The sequence below is a fragment of the Salmo salar genome, chromosome ssa19 (genome assembly GCF_905237065.1).
Source record: "Salmo salar chromosome ssa19, Ssal_v3.1, whole genome shotgun sequence".
In the NCBI taxonomy this organism is placed as follows: Eukaryota; Metazoa; Chordata; class Actinopteri; order Salmoniformes; family Salmonidae; genus Salmo; species Salmo salar.
In genome coordinates, this window is record NC_059460.1 from 11,280,149 (window position 1) to 11,299,433 (window position 19,285).

A 19,285-nucleotide genomic window follows, 5' to 3' on the forward strand; every position below is an offset into this window, starting at 1 on the left:
TGAAGGCGTCAGCATAGTTGCAATGATGTAGTGTAGACAAACCATGCAGGCAATAACATAAATCCTATTGTCGACACTGTAACAACTCCCTGATAATGTTCAAGTGAGAGTGGACTGGAATTACATTACATCTGAGTGGAGATCAAAATGTTTTGATTTAGTATAGTGCTAGTGTGGCTAAACGGTGTATCTTAATGGGGTGCGTTTGTGAGAGTGTGTGTGTGTGTGTGTGTGTTGGGTGCGTGCATGTGTGTATGTTTGCATTCATATTTATTTACTTGCAATCAAATTAATTTCCTTTAATTTCATTGGAACAATAAGGACTGGTGAAACACATGACAAAATAATTAGATAAAACCTTAAAATAAAAATTATTAAGCTTTATTGTTTATTTTCTTACAAAGCATTCATAAAATCAGCCCTGAACAGTATTATTTATGTCTTTAAAAAGTCTCCTCTTTTCAAATACCCCCAGTAAAAAAGTCTGAGTACAAAGATTACAGGCTACTAAAAGAGAGGGTGTGACATATCAACTAAATTTAGGAATCAACATTTGAAAATGAAAATGTTAAAGTTTAGTTTTGTATTGACATTTGACTTTCAATTTAGTTGAATTAGCATGCAATCAATTAATACCACTCATAATACTTTTATGGAAAGATTTCCTTTGTTTATGTTATAGTGAACTTATTTATAATTGAGATGCATGTAGTGTATTAGTGGATGACTTAACTTTCAATCTAGATGTTAGTTTGTTAATGTTTTAATGGATATAAAAAGCATGCACAAGTCATACCATAGCATTTTCAATTATCATAGAAAGAAAATTTTTTCTTATTCAGAGAGGGGTAATTACACTGGGGTTAGTTACTGAGTAGGCCTTATCGCCTAATTATTACTGATAAATGTTACATCTTTCCTCAAACTGAAAAATTGCAAGCATTGATACCGCAAAATATAATTTATAATATGCTGCAAAAAATCCTACAAAATCACATGCTCTAAACATTGAACTGAGGAAGGTTTTCTAACCACAATAGTCCTTTGATGAATTTGAGCAACAAACTTGCATCTCACAATGTAGATATTCATCCAAAATGTTTTGTTTGATAATAATGTACCTTGTTAATGTCCAGTCAATAAGATTACAAAATCTGAAGTAACAATAGTGGGTCTGATTAGAAGCCTACTTAAATTCAAGTTTCAATTATTTTAAGCCAGTCTATATACAGGCAATTGTTTTTATCACTGTAGCTACTTTCTTCCAGTTTGTTACATATTTCATATTCTCTATATCCATAAGTCCTTCATCACCATCACCATCGCCATTATGCTGATGTGAATCTCCGGTCCGTATTTTCATATTTCATTGAAGCCCGTTCGTACTGATCCAGGATTGCACTATTCTCAAGAAGTCTATATGATGGAAACAATGCAACATAATGTAGAGCGTAAACAAACACACAAACACACATACACACTCACCGGACTAAGCATTTGTTACACTGAATGACACAACTTAGGGTAACAGTTTACTTGAATGTCCCAGCATAATACTAACATGAGGGAGTCATGGCTTAAAGGTGACATTCATTAAGCGCAATGATAGTCTAGACAACCTTATGTTGGCATTATGACGAAACATCCAAATAAAGTGTTACCCAACAAAGACATAAAATAAAATGCTTTAACATTAATGCAACTTCAAATTGAAGACAACAGTACAGTCCATGAGTCAGGGGAGTCTCATAGCGATTTTTTTGAAGGTCAATGTCCCTAGAGTTGGAAAATGTGTGATAGCAGTGCATCAATGGTAGTTTCCTCTGTGTTAAAACTCTTTATTTCATCCCTCCGTCCCATTCATTTTTCCCATAGGGATTTTATCCCAAAGAATGTCAGTATACAACAAGTTGCTCACTTATATCACTTATACCCTTCAGTCATATATCATTGGAACGCTTAGATTCACAGCTATTCATCAGACATATTTTCTGAATGTTTAGATCAACAGAACTTTGACCTTAGACCTCTAGGGTACATATTAGAATTACCTGTATGCATTGCTTTAAAAAAGAAACATGATACATTTTAAACTTTGTTTGACAAGATGTTCTGAAAGGTCATAAAATTACCATTCAAATGATATATAATATAATCAACTTCGAAAGCACCAGCTACAACCATTGTTAAAAGAAATCGCCAATATTGTGCCATCGACATTAGAATGTTGCAAGCTTAGCCATAGAATTCAATGTAATGGGGAAGCTATGTTTTGGGATTCTAACTTTGGTGATAGAGGAATCAAATTGCACACACACAGCTAGAACAGGTTTTTAAAAAGATCTGTAGACACAGTACAAGGCCTTTGTCCAATATGGCCGCCAAACAACACAATGGGGTCTTACTGGAAATGTTTTCATTACCATACCTAAATATAAAAACACAACATGCAACAATTCCAACGAATTTACTGAGTTACAGTTCACATAAGGAAATCAGTCAATTGAAATAAATTCATTAGGCCCTAATCTATGGATTTCACATGACTGGGCAGGGGCGCAATCATGGGTGGGTCTAGGAGGGCATAGGCCCACCCACTGGGGAGCCAGGCCCAACCAATCAGAAATAGTTTTCCACAAAAAACGTGCTTTGTTACAGACAGAAATACTCCTCAGTTTCATCAGCTATGCGAGTGGCTGGTCTCAGACAATCCCGCAGGTGAAGAAGTCGGATGTGGAGGTCCTCGGCTGGCGTGGTGACACGTGGTCTGCATTTGTGAGGCTGGTTGGACGTACTGATAAATTCTCTAAAACAACATTGTTGTTATGGTAGAGAAATAAACATCAATTCTCTGGCAACAGCTCTGGTGGACATTCCTGCAGTCAGCATGCCAATTATACACTCCCTCAAAACTTGAGACATCTGTGGCATTGTGTTGTGTGACAAAACTGCACATTTTAGTGCGGGCTTTTATTGTCCTGAGCACAAGGTGCACCTGTGTAATGATCGTGCTGTTTAATCAGCTTCTTGATATGCCACACTTGTCAGCTGAATGGATTATCTTGGCAAAGGAGAAATGCTCACTAACAGGGATGCAAACAAATTTGTGCACAACATTTGAGAGAAATAAGCTTTTTGTGTGTATGGAACACGTCTGGGATCTTTTATTTCAGCTAATGACACATGGGACCAACACTTTACATTTTGCGTTTATATTTATGTTCAGTATAATTGTAGTATGCCCTAAAATATCTTAAAATGTTCATACTGTTTTAGAATACACAACCAAATGAGCAAGGTGGGCCAGATAAGGAATGATTATTCACAGAATTGGGGTAAGAATGTGCCTAAAAAGCTATCAGAATCACTGACTTATGAACACAATAGCATCAACAATTGTAATATTTGATCTTTAAACATGTAAAATGGATATGTACATGTGAATAATCATGGATGTGAGCTTATTAAAATGATATACAATGTTATCCTAGTAGCAGTTTTCATTATGAGGACTATAAACCTGCCCCGTACATTCCATTACAATGTAGTAAAATCCAATGTTGGGCCTGTTGAAGTCAATTATATTACTTGTAGTATTCTAGTAACAGACCAATGTACTACAGCCCCAAAGTAAGAATGCATCTTCATTTAGACTAACTATGTGTAATGGTTTGCTGCTCTCAACATCAGGTGAAAACAGATTGACATTTCTATGGAATTTGACATTGTACTGTATGTGGCACATTTCTAGTCCTCTGTTTTATGAAAACAATTAATATGATAACATTGTATATCATTTTAATCAGCTCACATCAATGACATCACATGTACATATCCATTTTACATTTTTGAAGATTAAATATTGCAATTATTGATCATAACATCTGCAGAAATCAGCGATTCGTAAAGCTTTTTTGGGAACATTCTTATCACAATTCTGTGAATAAATTAACATCTTTATATACAGTGCCTTCGGGAAAATATTCAGACTGCTTCACTTTTTTCACATTTTGTTACGTACTTACTGTAAAATGTATTAAATAGTTTTTTCCCCTCATCAATCTAAAAAATATCCCAGTATGACAAGGCAAAAATAGGTTTTTAGACATTTTTGCTAATTTATTACAGATAAAAAACTGAAAATCACATTTACGTAAGTATTCAGACCCTTTACTCAGTACTTTGTTGATGCACCTTTGGCAGCGATTACAGCATCAAGTCTTCTTGGGTATGACGCTACAAGCTTTGCACACCTGTATTTGGGGAGTTTCTCCCATTCTTCTCTGCAGATCCTCTCAAGCACTGTCCGGTTGGATGGGGAGTGTTGATGCACAGCTATTTTCAGGTCTCTCCAGAGATGTTCGATCGGGTTCAAGTTCGGGCTCTGGCTGGGCCACTCAAGGACATTCAGAGACTTGTCCTGAAGCCACTCCTGCGTTGGCTTGGCTGTGTGCTTAGGGTCATTGTCCTGTTGGAAGGTGAACCTTCACCCCCAGTCTGAGGTCCTGAGTGCTCTGGAGCAGGTTTTCCTCAAGGATCTCTCTCTGTACTTTGCTCTGTTTATCTTTGCCTCGATCCTGACTAGTCTCCCAGTCCCTGCCGCTGAAAAACATATCCACAGCATGATGCTGCCACCACCATGCTTCACCGTAGGGATGGTGCAAGGTTTACTCCAGACGTTACACTTGGCATTCAGGTCAAAAAGTTAAATCTTGGTTTCATCAGTCCAGACAATATTGTTTCTCACGGTCTGAGTCGTTAGGTAATTTTTTGGCAAACTCCAAGCAGGCTGTCATGTGCCGTTTCCTGAGGAGTGGCTTCCATCTGGCCACTCTACCATAAAGGCCTGATTGGTGGAGTGCTGCAGACATGGTGGTCCTTCTAGAAGGTTCTCCCATCTCTCTCCACAGAGGAACTCTAGAGCTCTGTCAGAGTGACCATCAGGTTCTTGGTCACTTCCCTGACCAAGGCCTTTCTCCCCCGATTGCTAGTTTGGCCCAGGCAGCCAGCTCTAGGAAGAGTCTTGGTGGTTCCAAACATCTTCCAATTAAGAATGATGGAGGCCACTGTGTTCTTAGGGACCTACAATGATGCAGACATTTCACCCCAGATCCCTGGATATGTGCCTCGACACAATCCTTGGACCTCATGGATTGGTTTTTGCTCTGACATGCACTGCCAACTGTGGGATCTTATATAGTCAGGTGTGTGCTTTTCCAAATCCTGTCCAAACAATAGAATTGACCACAGGTGGACTCCAATCAAGTTGTAGAAACATCTCAAGGATGATCAATGGAAACAAGATGCACCTGAGCTCAATTTCAAGTCTCATAGCAAATGATCTGAATACTTATGTAAATAAGGTATTTCTGTTTTGTAATTTTTTATACATTTGCAAACATTTATAAAAACCTGTTTTTGCTTTGTCATTATGGGGTATTGTGTGTAGATTGCTGAGGATTTTATTTTGTTTAATCAATTTTAGAATAAGGCTGTAACTTAACAAAATGTGGAAAAAGTCAAGGGGTCTGAATACTTCCCGAAGGTACTGTATCTGGCACACCTGGCAAATTTTGCTGTGTATTCTACATCACTATGAACATTTTAAGATATTTTGGGGTATACTACAATTATATTTTATGTAGGTATGGTCATGCAAAATTATTAAATAAACCCAATTGTGTTGTTTGGTGGCCGTATTGGTAATTGGCTTCTGGGCTTAATACATGGATTCTGTGATGGCCCTGTATCTACAAGCCTCTTCCATAATGTTATAGTTCAAAAACATAACTGCCCCATTACATGGAATTCTATGGTTAAGCTTCAAACATTATAATGTCAATGGCACAATATTTGCGATTTTCTTAACAATAGTTGTAGCTGGTGCATTCAAAGTTGGTTACAGTATATTTTATATAATTTAAAAGGTAACTTCATGACCTTTCAGAACCACTTTTCAAACAAAGTTGGACATGATTCAGGATTTAATGCACTTCTATTACACATTTTCCAACACTAGGGACAGAGATCTTCAACAAAATCACTATGAGACACATCATCCCAAGTGAATGTACAGATCATATTTCGGGGTCTGGCTCATGGACTAGTAGGCTCGAAAAGCCATGTTCAGTATTTCAGTCATTCAACAAGTCAAGACAACAGAATACCGTGTAAGTGTAACTTCAATAAACCTTAGTAATGTCTGAAAACATTCCAGGTGACTAACTTGTTTAGAATTAGGACTGTGACTTTAGTATTGGTGTATGTAGAACTATTAATGTGCTTAATTAAAAGTGTGCTAATTAAATATCTGTATGTTAAATAATACAGCTATGATCTGTTTGTGCTACGAGGCTAAAAGAAATACAGGTTAAAGGTGAGAATCATCCTTATTTTCCACAGGTTCAACAGAAGATGACCGGAAAAGTCCATGCTAATAAATAATAAAATGTTGCTCATGATATGACCTCGGTAAGAAGAGGACACATACATGAGCTTTAAATCAACCACGCAAAAAAATAGCAGCCAAATTTCACACAAAAACTCACCATAAACCAAGATGGCCGCAAGCAGAGGAACCATCTTGATGACAACAATGAACCATATAAAAAAAAATCTAACAAACAAAACAAACTAAATCCAGAATAACTTCACAAAAAAGTAAACATCAAAACTACATAAAACTACCATTACTGAGATATTGACTTATATGGTCAAACGATGACCTACACAGAAACAGAAAATATGTTTATTGTTGTATAGGGGGGGGCTTACCTTGAGATTGCCTTACACCCTAGTCGTGTTGTATTCTGATTCGTGTTTGCTCAAAGAGCCAATGAGGCAGAACCTGAAATGTCACCGCTCTGTCGTTTAATATCAAACTCTTTTTTGCATAGAGATTATCATATGTACTGTAAATGCATATATTGGCTACATAAAAGCAGAACATTTCAACAGAGTTTTGAACTCTGGAAGTCTTGCATGCATAGAAATTGCTGTGCTGGACATTATAGGTAAAACAATACTTTTTCAGGTATACAGGTTGAAATACAGTAGAGCACACATAGTGCATGCATAGCAAAGGTACTTTATCTTGGAAGTTATTTTGGAAGTCCAAGAAGTGTAAACATTTAATTTATCAAGCCATCAAGGTGCAGATATCTGTACAATCAAATATAATTGAAGAAAACAGATTTGTGCCAAAGGTTTGAACTTTACCACATAAAAAAAATAACACAGTTAACTTTTACTATTAACAAAGTTATTTGTGTTTATATCTCTTGAGTTTACAAAATAAAGTTATTTGCATTCAAAATTGATTAATCAATAATCTCTTTAACAGTGGCAGGCACCAATACAAGCCCTTCTGCTGAGAGTCACAACAGACTGATACGACTACAGACTGAATTGATCTACATGTCCTCTATAGAAAAGAGGTGTGTGTTTGTCTGATCCATTGCAAATTTCGTGCACTCTATTTGCACATCATAAATCAGTAGTTTAATTCAAGATGGATATCTGAAAACCTAACAAGGGCACTGGCAATGTTTCTTGGTACTGAGCATGGGTTGGAGCTACATAGATAGATAAAGAACGCAATACAGAGACATAGACAAAGAAAGAGAGTGAATGTGTGTGAAAGAGTGAGATAAATAGACAGGAAGGGGAGGAAGATAGTGGGTGAGAGAGAAAGTGAGGGGGCAGGTCTCACTACCACAGCATAACTCTTTATGAATGATAGCAGAGTTGACAAGAAGTAGGAATATCAAAGATCAAAGCAAAAAAGGAAGCTACAACCTAAAAAAAAAAAGAATGAGAGAAAGAACAAAAATAGAGGGGGATTAAAAAATGTTTAAAAAGGAAGAAAATCAATGTCACCCTCCCCCATGACATCTTCTATTAGGATGTCTTCATTGACATGGATTGATTGACCATGGATCATTTGAAATCTATAGATACTGACCGCTGGACTGCCTTCTCGTGACGCGACAGTCGGTGGCTCGTCGTGGGAACCTCTTCCAGGTCGTCATCGAGGTCGCACCCGTTGTCGGCCGCTTCCTGTGAGTAGCTGTGCTTCATCACCAGTATGCTGCGTCGGTTCCCTGTGGCAACGCTGGGCAGCAGCGGCCGTACCGGCTGTGGTGGAAGGTCCGTGAGGAGGGCCTCGCGCGTGCTCAGGTTGCCGCGGCTACCCCGCCCACTGAGTGACAGCTGGGACAGGTGGGCGGAGCCCGGGTTGGAGGCGAAGCCACAGTGGTGGTCATGGACGCAGCGTGAGGATGAACGGCGGAGCGCGTGGTAGTTCTCGAAGTCCTCCGCCAGGTCGACTAGGTCGGCGGAGGCTGCAGTGGCGTGCGTGGCGCTCCGTAGCGTGCAGAGCTCGTAGTGCGGCGGCTCGAAGACCTCCTGGAACATGGTGGGGTCGAAGTCCTCGCGCCGGAGGATGTACTTCTTCCTGGGCTGTTTGATCTGAACGATGACGGACACAATGAGGAGGATGAGGACGATGCAACAGGTGACGCCGATAATGGTGCCGTTGGTGTTGTTCAGGTTGTCCAGGATATTGGCTTTCCTCTTCTCTGTTGGAGGAGGGAGACAGATGGGGGGAGAGAGAAATAGAGAGATAGGTGGGAGGGAGAAAGACAGTGAGAGAGGAGCAAATAGTGGTGATCAGGAGACATTTGAATGCTTCTCTTTTAGAGAGTGTGTTGTTCTCTGCTTCCACCTTTGTAAATGCAGCCAAGTGGTGAAACACATTGCAGTTCTATAGTTTTTCCACTGTGCGGGGCTGCCCCTTTAAGAAATGGCCAATTTACACCCACACACACACACAATCAAATTAAATTAAATCTTATTTGTCACATGTGCCGAATACAACTGATGTAGACTTTACCGTGAAATGCTTGCTTACGAGCCCTTCCCAATGATGCAGAGTTTAAAAATAATAATCAAAATAGCAACACAAGAGGAATAAAATACACAAAAATGGAGCTATATATCGGAAGTATCATTACCAGATCAATATGCAGAGGTAAGAGGTAGATCTGTACATGAAGGATAAAGGGTAAAGTGACTAGGCCTCAGGATAGATAATAATAAGAGTAAAATAAAGAACTGAGTAGCATCAGCAAATAATGAGTGTAAAAGTGTGTGTAATATGTATGTATGTATGCATGTATGTGTGTGCATATGTGATTACACACCTGGCGAAAAGATTACTGTAGCTCTGTTGGAATAATTTTTATAGATAACTTTGTCATCTTCTGGAAACAAAAGATGTTCTACAGCAGGTATTCCCAAACAGGGGTACATGCAATGCTATTGGGGGTACGCCAAATAAAAATGTGATTCACATAAAATATGTCAATTTTTTTGATTTATTGAATTTTTTACTTTTTTTTTCTCTTCACATTTTCAAACAGTCCATTTATATTTTCCTACGGGGCTATACATTTGGGTGAGTTTTTTTTCTCACCTGAGTAGCCTCGTTTTACTGACAAAAATAAAATGAATCCATCTAGTGTTCAGCGAAATAACAACACAATGTCAAATACAGGTAGACTAGTCAAATAATTAACATCCAATCACATTAACAGTTACTTTCTTGCGGGAATTCCACTAACGGTCTGTATGTAGCCAAACGTAGCTGCTGCTCATGTTGGTATCTGTACTGATGGCGCAAAAGCCATGACAAGGAGACATAGCGGAGTGGTAACACGCGTGCAAGCAGTTGCTCCCGACGCCACTTGGGTACACTGCAGCATCCATGAGAGGCTCTTGCTGCCAAGGGAATGCCTGACAGCTTGAAAGACGTTATGGACACTACAGTGAAAATGGTTCACTTTGTTAACTTCTATGGGCTACGTGGGACGCTAGCGTCCCACCTGCGGGACACAGCCAGTGAAATATCAGGGCGGCAAATTCAAAACAACAAAATGTCATAATTCAACTTTCTCAAACATACAACTATTTTACACCATTTTAAAGATACACTTCTCCTTTATGTAACCACATTGTCCGATTTCAAAAAGGCTTTACAGCAAAAGCAAAACATTAGATTATGTTAGGAGAGTACACAGACAAAAATAATCACACAGCCATTTTCCAAGCAAGGACATGTGTCACAAAAATCCAAAACACAGCTAAATGAAGCACTAACCTTTGACGATCTTCATTAGATGACACTCCTAGGACATTATGTTACACAATACATGTATGTTTTGTTCGATAAAGTTCATATTTATATCCAAAAACAGCATTTTACATTGGCGCATGATGTTCAGAAAATGTATTCCCACCAAAACCGCCGGTGAATGTGCACATCAATTTACAAAAATACTCATCATAAACGTTGACAAAATATATAACAATTATTTAAAGATTTATAGATAGACTACTCCTGGATGCAACTGCTGTGTCAGATTTTAAAATAGCTTTACTGTCACAGAAGTTCTCTTGGAGTGAAGAGGACCAAGGCGCTGCGGGATTGTGGACACTCATGTTTATTAAATAAAACACGTAAAGCATCCACTTGACAAAAAACAATAAACAGTACTTACAACAGCACATACAATGCAGTGCAAGGACAACCACCCACAACCCCAAAGAAAAACACACACACCTATATAGGACTTCCAATCAAAGGCAACTCAACACACCTGCCTTCAATTGGAAGTCCCAATCACCAACACAACATTTAACAAACACAAACCACCTGCCACATCCTGACCAAGACTAACACAATTACGCCCTCTGCTGGTCAGGACGTGACAGTACCCCCCCCCCTCAAGGTGCAGACCCCGGGATGCACCTAAAAAAAGAAAAACACAAGAAAATCCCCAATACCCCAACAAACAATAACCCCTAAACAATAAGGGAGGGAAGGGAGCCTATCCTGGAGGTGGCTCAGGTGCAGGACGTGGACCTTGCTCCACCTTCGGCGTCGCCCACTTCGGTGGCGCTGCTAGCTGCGCCGGCCAGACGGACCACTCGGGCTGGGCCGGAGGACAGGAGGGCCACTCGGGCTGGGCCGGAGGGCAGGAGGGCCACTCGGGCTGGGTCGGAGGGCAGGAGGGCCACTCGGGCTGGGCCGGAGGGCAGGAGGGCCACTCGGGCTGGGCCGGAGGGCAGGAGGGCCACTCGGGCTGGGCCGGAGGGCAGGAGGGCCACTCGGGCTGGGCCGGAGGGCAGGAGGGCCACTCGGGCTGGGCCGGAGGACAGGAGGGCCACTCGGGCTGGGCCGGAGGACAGGAGGACCACTCGGGCTGATCCTGACTGACGGGCCACTCTGACAGCTCCGAACAGGCAGGGCACTCTGGCAGCCCCGAACAGGCGGGCCACTCTGGCAGATCCAGACTGTCGGGCCACTCTGGCAGATCCAGACAGGCAGGGCACTCTGGCAGCCCCGAACAGGAAGGCCACTCTGGCAGTTCCGGGCAGTCGGGCCACTCTGGCAGTTCCGGGCAGTCGGGCCACTCTGGCAGTTCCGGGCAGTCGGGCCACTCTGGCAGTTCCGGGCAGTCGGGCCACTCTGGCAGTTCCGGGCAGTCGCAGTTCCGGGCAGTCGGGCCACTCTGGCAGTTCCGGGCAGTCGGGCCACTCGGGCAGATCTGGGCAGACGGGCCACTCGGGCAGATCCGGGCAGACGGGCCACTCGGGCATCTCCGGGCAGACGGGCCACTCGGGCAGATCCGGGCAGACGGGCCACTCGGGCAGATCCGGGCAGACGGGCCACTCGGGCATCTCCGGGCAGACGGGCCACTCTGGCGGCTCCTGACTAGCGGGCGGCTCTGGCGGCTCCTGACTGGCGGGCGGCTCTGGCGACTCCTGACTGGCGGGCGGCTCTGGCGACTCCTGACTGGCGGGCGGCTCTGGCGACTCCTGACTGGCGGGCGGCTCTGGCGACTCCTGACTGGCGGGCGGCTCTGGCGACTTACGACTGGCGGGCAGCTCTGGCGACTTACGACTGGCGGGCAGCTCTGGCGACTTACGACTGGCGGGCAGCTCTGGCGACTTACGACTGGCGGGCAGCTCTGGCGACTTACGACTGGCGGGCAGCTCTGGCGACTTACGACTGGCGGGCAGCTCTGGCGACTTACGACTGGCGGGCAGCTCTGGCGACTTACGACTGGCGGGCAGCTCTGGTGACTCTTGACTGCGGGCAGCTCTGGTGACTCTTGACTGGCGAGGCTGGGCTGACGCACTAGACTCCTGATGCATGGGGCTGGTACTGAACGTGCCAGCCTGGAGACACGCACCTCAATGCTAGTGCGTTTAGCGGGAAACACCGGACCGTAGAGGCGTACTGGCGGTCTTGAGCGCAGGGTTGGCATCACCCCTTCAGGCTCGATGCTCACACTCCCCTGGCACATGCGGGGCGCTGGTACTGCGCTTACCGGCCTGAAAATGCCAGGCCTCACCACAGCACCTACCCCAAAGCACGGGACCTGTCCAGTGTGTTTTCTTCCAAAAAGGGTACGGGGAGCTGGCCTGGGTCTCCCATCTCGCCCCGCCAAACAGCCCTTGTGCCCCCCCCAAAAAATGTATTGGGGCTGCCTCTCGGGCTCTACCTGCCTCCCAGGCAGGTTGTCGCAGTGCACCCGCAATTGCTCCCATGTCCAGTCAATCCTCTCCTCCAGTATTTCCAGCGACCAGGAATCCATCACCTCCCGAGTGCGCTGCTTCCAACTTTCCTCCTGTGGCTTCCTCCTCTTCCGCTGCTTGGTCCTTTTGAGGTGGGTGGTTCTGTCACAGAAGTTGTCATGGAGAGAAGAGGACCAAGGCGCAGCGGGATTGTGGACACTCATGTTTATTAAATAAAACACGTAAAGCATCCACTTGACAAAAAACAATAAACAGTACTTACAACAGCAACAGTCTTGCAGGCACATACAATGCAGTGCAAGGACAACCACCCACAACCCCAAAGAAAAACACACACACCTATATAGGACTTCCAATCAAAGGCAACTCAACACACCTGCCTTCAATTGGAAGTCCCAATCACCAACACAACATTTAACAAACACAAACCACCTGCCACATCCTGACCAAGACTAACACAATTACGCCCTCTGCTGGTCAGGACGTGACATTTACGGAGAAAGCACATTTTTCAGTATTCTGAGTACATAGCTCACTATCACAGCAAGCTATACAGACACCCGCCAAGTTCGGGGTCACCTAAACTCAGAATTAGTATTATAAATATTCTCTTACCTTTGCTGATCTTCGTCAGAATGCACTCCCAGGACTGCTACTTCCACAAGAAATGTTGTTTTTGTTCGAAATAATCCATATTTACGTACAAATACCTCCGTTTTGTTCGTGCGTACAGAGCACTATCCAAAGGCATAACGCGCGAGCGCGGTACCAGAGACGAAAAGTGAAAATGTTCCATTACCGTACTTAGAAGCATGTCAAACGCTTTTTAAAATCAATCTTTATGGTATTTTTAACGTAAAATTGCGTTAATATTACAACCGGACAATAGCATATTCATTCAAGAAGAAAAAGAAGGAACTGCACGCTTGCGGGATCGCGCATATCCAATCCCTTTGTCCCCAGGCAGTCCACTCAGTGACTGAGCTCCTATTATCTGCCCAGTGACCGGCTGGCTTCCGGGTTAAGCGAGCAGTGCGGCTTGTGCTTTGGAGGATGCATGGCTCTCAACCTTCGCCTCTCCCAAGTCCGTACTGGAGTTAGAGTGATGGGACAAGACTGTAACTACCAATTGAATATCACAAAATTGGGAAGAAAAAGTTTAAATAAATATATATACACTACCGGTCAAAAGTTTTAGAACACCTACTCATTGAAGGGTTTTTCTATATTTTTACTATTTTCTACATTGTAGAATAATAGTGAAGACATCAAAACTATGAAATAACATATATGGAATCATGTAGTATCGCTGCAGAATGCTGTGGTAGTCATGCTGGTTAAGTGTGCCTTGAATTCTAAATAAATCACAGACAGTGTCACCAGCAAAGCACCTCCTCCTCCATGCTTTACGGTGAGAAATACACATCATCCGTTCACCCACACCGTGTCTCTCCAATTTGGACTCCAGACCAAAGGACACATTTCCACCGGTCTAATGTCCATTGCTCGTGTTTCTTGTCCCAAGCAAGTCTCTTCTTCTTACTGGTGTCCTTTAGTAGTGGTTTCTTTGCAGCAATTCACCATGAAGGCCTGATTCACACAGTCTCCTCTGAACAGTTGATGTTGAGATGTGTCTGTTACTTGAACTCTGTGAAGCATTTATTTGGGCTGCAATTTCTGAAGCTGGTAACCCTAATGAATTTATCCTCTGCAGCAGAGGTAACTCTGGGTCTTCCTTTTCTGTGGCGGTCCTCATGAGAGCCAGTTTCATGATAGCGCTTAATGGTTTTGAGACTGCACTTTCAAAGTTATTTTCCGTATTGACTGACCTTCATGTCTTAAAGTAATGATGGACTGTCATTTCTCTTTGCTTATTTGAGCTATTCTTGCCATAATATGGACTTGGTATTTTACCAAATAGGGCTATCTTCTGTATACCACCCCTACCTTGTCACAACACAACTGATTGGCTCCAACGCATTAAGAAGGAAAGAAATTCCACAAATTAACTTTCAACAAGGCACACCTGTTAATTGAAATGCATTCCAGGTGACTATCTCATGAAGCTGGTTGAGAGAATGCCAAGAGTGTGCAAAGCTGTCATCAAGGCAAAGGGTGGCTATTTGAAGAATCTCAAATATAAAATATATTTTGATTTGTTTAACACTTTTTTGGTTACTACATGATTCCATATGTGTTATTTAATAGTTTTGATGTCTTCACTATTATTCTACAATGTATAAAATAGTAAAAATAAAGAAAAACCCTTGAATGAGTAGGTGTTCTAAAACTTTGGACCTGTAGTGTATATTTTAAATTGTACACTGAACAAAAATATAAACGCAACATGTAAAGCGTTGATCCTATGTTTCATGAGCTGAAATAAAAGATCCCAGAAATGTTCTATACACACAAAAAGCTTATTTCTCTCAAATGTTGTGCACAAATTTGTTTACATCCCTGTTAGTGAGCATTTCTCAATTGCCACGATAATCCATACACCTGACAGTTGTGGTATATCATGATCATTACACAGGTGCACCTTGTGCTGGGTACAATACAAGGCCACTCTAAAATTGTCACACAACACATTGGTAAAGATGTCTCAAGTTTTGAGGGAGCGTGCAATTGCCATGCTGACTGCAGGAATCTCCACCAGAGCTGTTGCCAGAGAACTGAATGTTCATTTCTCTACCATAAGCTGCTTCCAACGTCGTTTTAGAGAATTTGGCAGTACGTCCAACCGGCCTGACAACCCCAGACCATGTATATGGCGTCGTGTAGGGCAAGTGGTTTGCTGATGTCAACGTTGTGAACAGAGTGCACCATGGTGGCGGAGGCGTTATGGTATGGGCAGGCATAAGCTATGGTCAACGAACACAATTGTATTTTATCGATTGGCAATTTGAATGCACAAAAATACCGTAATGAGATCCTGAGGCCCATTGTGAGGCCCATTTTTTTTAAAGGTATCTGTAACTAACCGATGCATATCTGTCTCCCAGTCATGTAAAATCCATATCAGCTGGCAGCTTCATTAAATAGTACCCGCAAAACACCACTCTCAACGTTAACAATGAAGAGGCGACTCCGGGACGCTGGCCTTCTAGGCAGAGTTGCAAAGAAAAAGCCATATCTCAGACTGGCCAATAAAAAGAAAAGAAAAGATGGGCAAAAGAACACAGACACTGGACAGAGATATGGCTTTTTCTTTGCAACTCTGCCTAGAAGGCCAGCATCCCGGAGTCGCCTCTTCACTGTTGATGGTGAGACTGGTGTTTTGCGGGTACTATTTAATGAAGCTGCCAGTTGAGGACTTGTGAGGTGTCTGTTTCTCAAACTAGACACTCTAATGTACTTGTCCTCTTGCTCAGTTGTGCACCGGGGCCTCCCACTCCTTTTTCTATTCTGGTTAGAGCCAGTTTGCGCTGTTCTGTGAAGGGAGTAGTACATAGCGTTGTACGAGATTATTGGCAATTTCTCGCATGGAATAGCCTTCATTTCTCAGAACAAGAATAGGCTGACGATTTTCAGAAGAAAGTTCTTTGTTTCTGGCCATTTTGAGCCTGTAATCGAACCCACAAATGCTGATGCACCAGATACTCAACTAGTGTAAAGGAGGACAGTTTTTTTATTTTTTTTTAGCAGGACAACAGTTTTCAGCTGTGCTAACATAATTGCAAAAGGGTTTTCTAATAACCAATTAGACTTTTAAAATGATAAGGTTGGATTAGCTAACACAACGTGCCATTGGAACACAGGAGTGATGGTTGCTGATAATGGGCCTCTGTACGCCTATGTAGATATTCCATAAATAATCTGCCGTTTCCAGCTACAATAATCATTTACAACATTAACGATGTCTATCTACACTGTATTTCTGATCAATTTTATGTTATTTTAATGGACAAAAAATTTGCTTTTCTTTCAAAAACAAGGACATTTCTAAGTGACCCCAAACTTTTGAACGGTAGTGTTATATATATATATGGTCACTTTTTTTGTATATATATATATATATATTTCTTTTTCACTATTTTTTTAACTCTTCCGCGATCCCATTTTTATATCAGGCGACCCCACATGGGGTTGTGACCCCTAGTTTTGGAACCTCTGCCATATACACACTCACTCACTCACACACACTACATTGACACGGTCAGCGTGGCGGAGGTGTTGTTGCCTACCCTCACCACCTGGGGCCGGCCCGTCAGGAAGTCCAGGATCCAGTTGCAGACGGAGGGGTTCAGTTCCAGGGTCCCTAGCTTGGTGATGAGCTTGGAGGGGACTATGGTGTTGAACGCTGAACTGTTGTCTATGAACAGCATTCTCACATAGTTATTTCCCCTCTTGTCCAGGCGGGGGAGGGTAGTGTGAAGTGAAATTGAGATTACGTAATCTGTGGATCTGTTGGGGCGTGAATTGGAGTGGGTCTAGGGTGTGTCATTGATGTGTGTCATTACCAATCTTTCAAAGCACTTCAGAATTACAGATGCAAGTGCTCCAGGGTGATAGTAATTTAGGCAGGTTACCTTGGAGCTCTTGGGAACAGACAATGGTGGTCACCTTGAAATGTTGGGATTGCAGACTGGGACAAGGAGAGATTGAAAATGTCCCTGAAGACACTTGTCAGCTGGTCTGTGCATGCTTTGAGAACACACCCTGGTATTCCGTCCTTGTGAAATAGCAGCTTTCACCCAAGGCACAGTGTTATATTCCTTGAAGCGAGCATAAAAGGTATTTAGCTCGTTTGGGAGTTCTGCATCACTGGGAAACTCACCTCTGGGTTTCCCTTTGCAATCTGTTATCGTCTGCAAGGCCTGCCACATACGACGAGCGTCGGAGCCGGTGTAATAGGATTCCACCTTCCTCCTTTTGCATGTTTGATGTCTCGTCAGAGGTCGTAGCGGGCTTTCTTGTATGCTTCCAAGTCCGTGTCCCGTTCCTTGTAAGTGGTCGCTCTAGCCTTTAGCCCAGAGCGGATATTGCCCGTAATCCATGGTTTTTTGTTTGTATACATTCTTATAGTCACTTTGGGGACGACATCGTCTATGCACATATTATTATTATTATTCTACATTTTTTTTAGAGGGTAGATCAGCTTTAATATTGCAGATAGATTGTGGCTTCCATCAATGTAATTGCCTGCATAAATACCAATCACCCATATATTTTGGGGTATATTTGGGGTATATTTATTTTCCTTATTTTACCCTAACCCTACCATCCCTCCCCTAATTGGAGTAAACTAATGGACAACAATACTTAGGCTTCTACTTCCAGTTTATACTATATACAAGTCTATGCACTTATTGATGAAGCCCATGATTGATGTGGTAAATACCTCAATGTTATTGGATGAATCCTGGAACATTTCCCAGTCTCTACTAGCAAAACAGTCTTGTAGCCTCGTGTCTGTTTCGTCCGACCACTTCTGTATTGAGTGCATCACTGGTACTTCCTGTTTGAGCTTTCATTTGTAAACAGGAAGCAGGAGAATGGAGTCATGGTCAGATTTGCCGAAGGGAGGACGAGGGAGGGCCTTGTATGCATTTATGTGGGTAGAATAAAAGTGGTCTATAGTTTTAGCGCCCCTAGTGCAGGAGACGTGTTGGTAGAAGTGAGGTAGGACAGTTTTAAGACTCCCCGCGTTAATGTCTAGGCCCACCAGAAACGCTGCCTTTGGGTGAGCGGTTTCTTGTTTGTTTATGCCCCCCCCATAGACACACACACACACACACACACACACACACACACACACACACACACACACACACACACACACACACACACACACACACACACACACACACACACACACACACACACACACACACACACACAGCGAGACCTTTGTAAAAGATCACACCGCAGCAGATGTATGCATCACAATTAACATGCAAAGATGATTCCCAACACACAGAGGAAATGAACCACAAGATAAAGATCAAGATGTTATTGATGAACAGCAGCTGGGTGAAAAGGTTAGCAGTCAAGGAGTTAAGGCCGTTCCACCAGAGAGCTTACAAAGAGCACAGAACACTAACAATGTGGATAGAAGCTGCCAATAGGGAGAGGGCTGACATTTAATGTATACTCTGTGATGGATATACATTTTGTGTGGTGAGTGTGTGTGTGTGCGTGTTTGAAGGTGCCTGTGTTCAGTGTGGTCAACTCCCCAGTTAAAGCAGCAACATTTACAGCACATCCAGACATGAGAGGAAAGCAGAAAAAAATCCTAAATACATGACATTGTACTGCTAATGAGGATAGATGCAGGCAAGAGCTATACATTACCAGGAACAGGGGGGAAGAGCTGGAAACTAGCTAAGCAGCACAAAAACATGTCCGGACAAGATGCTGACAGATACAGATTTTCAAGACTAGGAACTTGTAGGGACGATGGAGGCTTAGAAGGTGAGAAATAAGCCCACACAGGCTTAACAATGGCTGTAAATTGCTGTTGTTTGTCATTGGGCTCTGCCCAGGGTTACACAGAGGAACAAAAGTGCATCGAGAGGACAGGTTTGGCGGCTGCCTGGGTTCGAACTCTGGTCACCAGCAAGGCTCCCGATGGCGCAGCCTGCTAAACTAAAGGAGCTGAAAGGAACCATTTATCCAGCCTTAGCAGGGTTATGATGCTAGAAATAGAATGTGCACCAACCCACTAGAACCACTAGAC

The 19,285-nt window shown here is 42.9% G+C and overlaps 1 protein-coding gene across 3 annotated transcripts in view; it reads right to left on the bottom strand.

Annotated features, from left to right (window-relative positions):
* The window catches only part of neto1l (neuropilin (NRP) and tolloid (TLL)-like 1, like), a 188,608-nt gene that overhangs the window by 2,554 nt on the left and 166,769 nt on the right, over positions 1-19,285 (bottom strand). The window contains exons 9-11 of one of the 3 annotated variants that reach the window (XM_014157198.2): positions 7,964-8,579; positions 6,775-6,847; positions 366-1,416 (exon numbers count right to left, since the gene is read on the bottom strand). In XM_014157198.2, coding sequence (XP_014012673.1) covers positions 6,787-6,847; positions 7,964-8,579 — 677 coding nt within the window. In that variant the 3' untranslated portion in view covers positions 366-1,416; positions 6,775-6,786. Of the gene's footprint in view, positions 1-365; positions 1,417-6,774; positions 6,848-7,963; positions 8,580-19,285 lie in introns of those variants that run through there. The other 2 variants (XM_014157199.2, XM_045702099.1) reach the window with 2 other exon arrangements.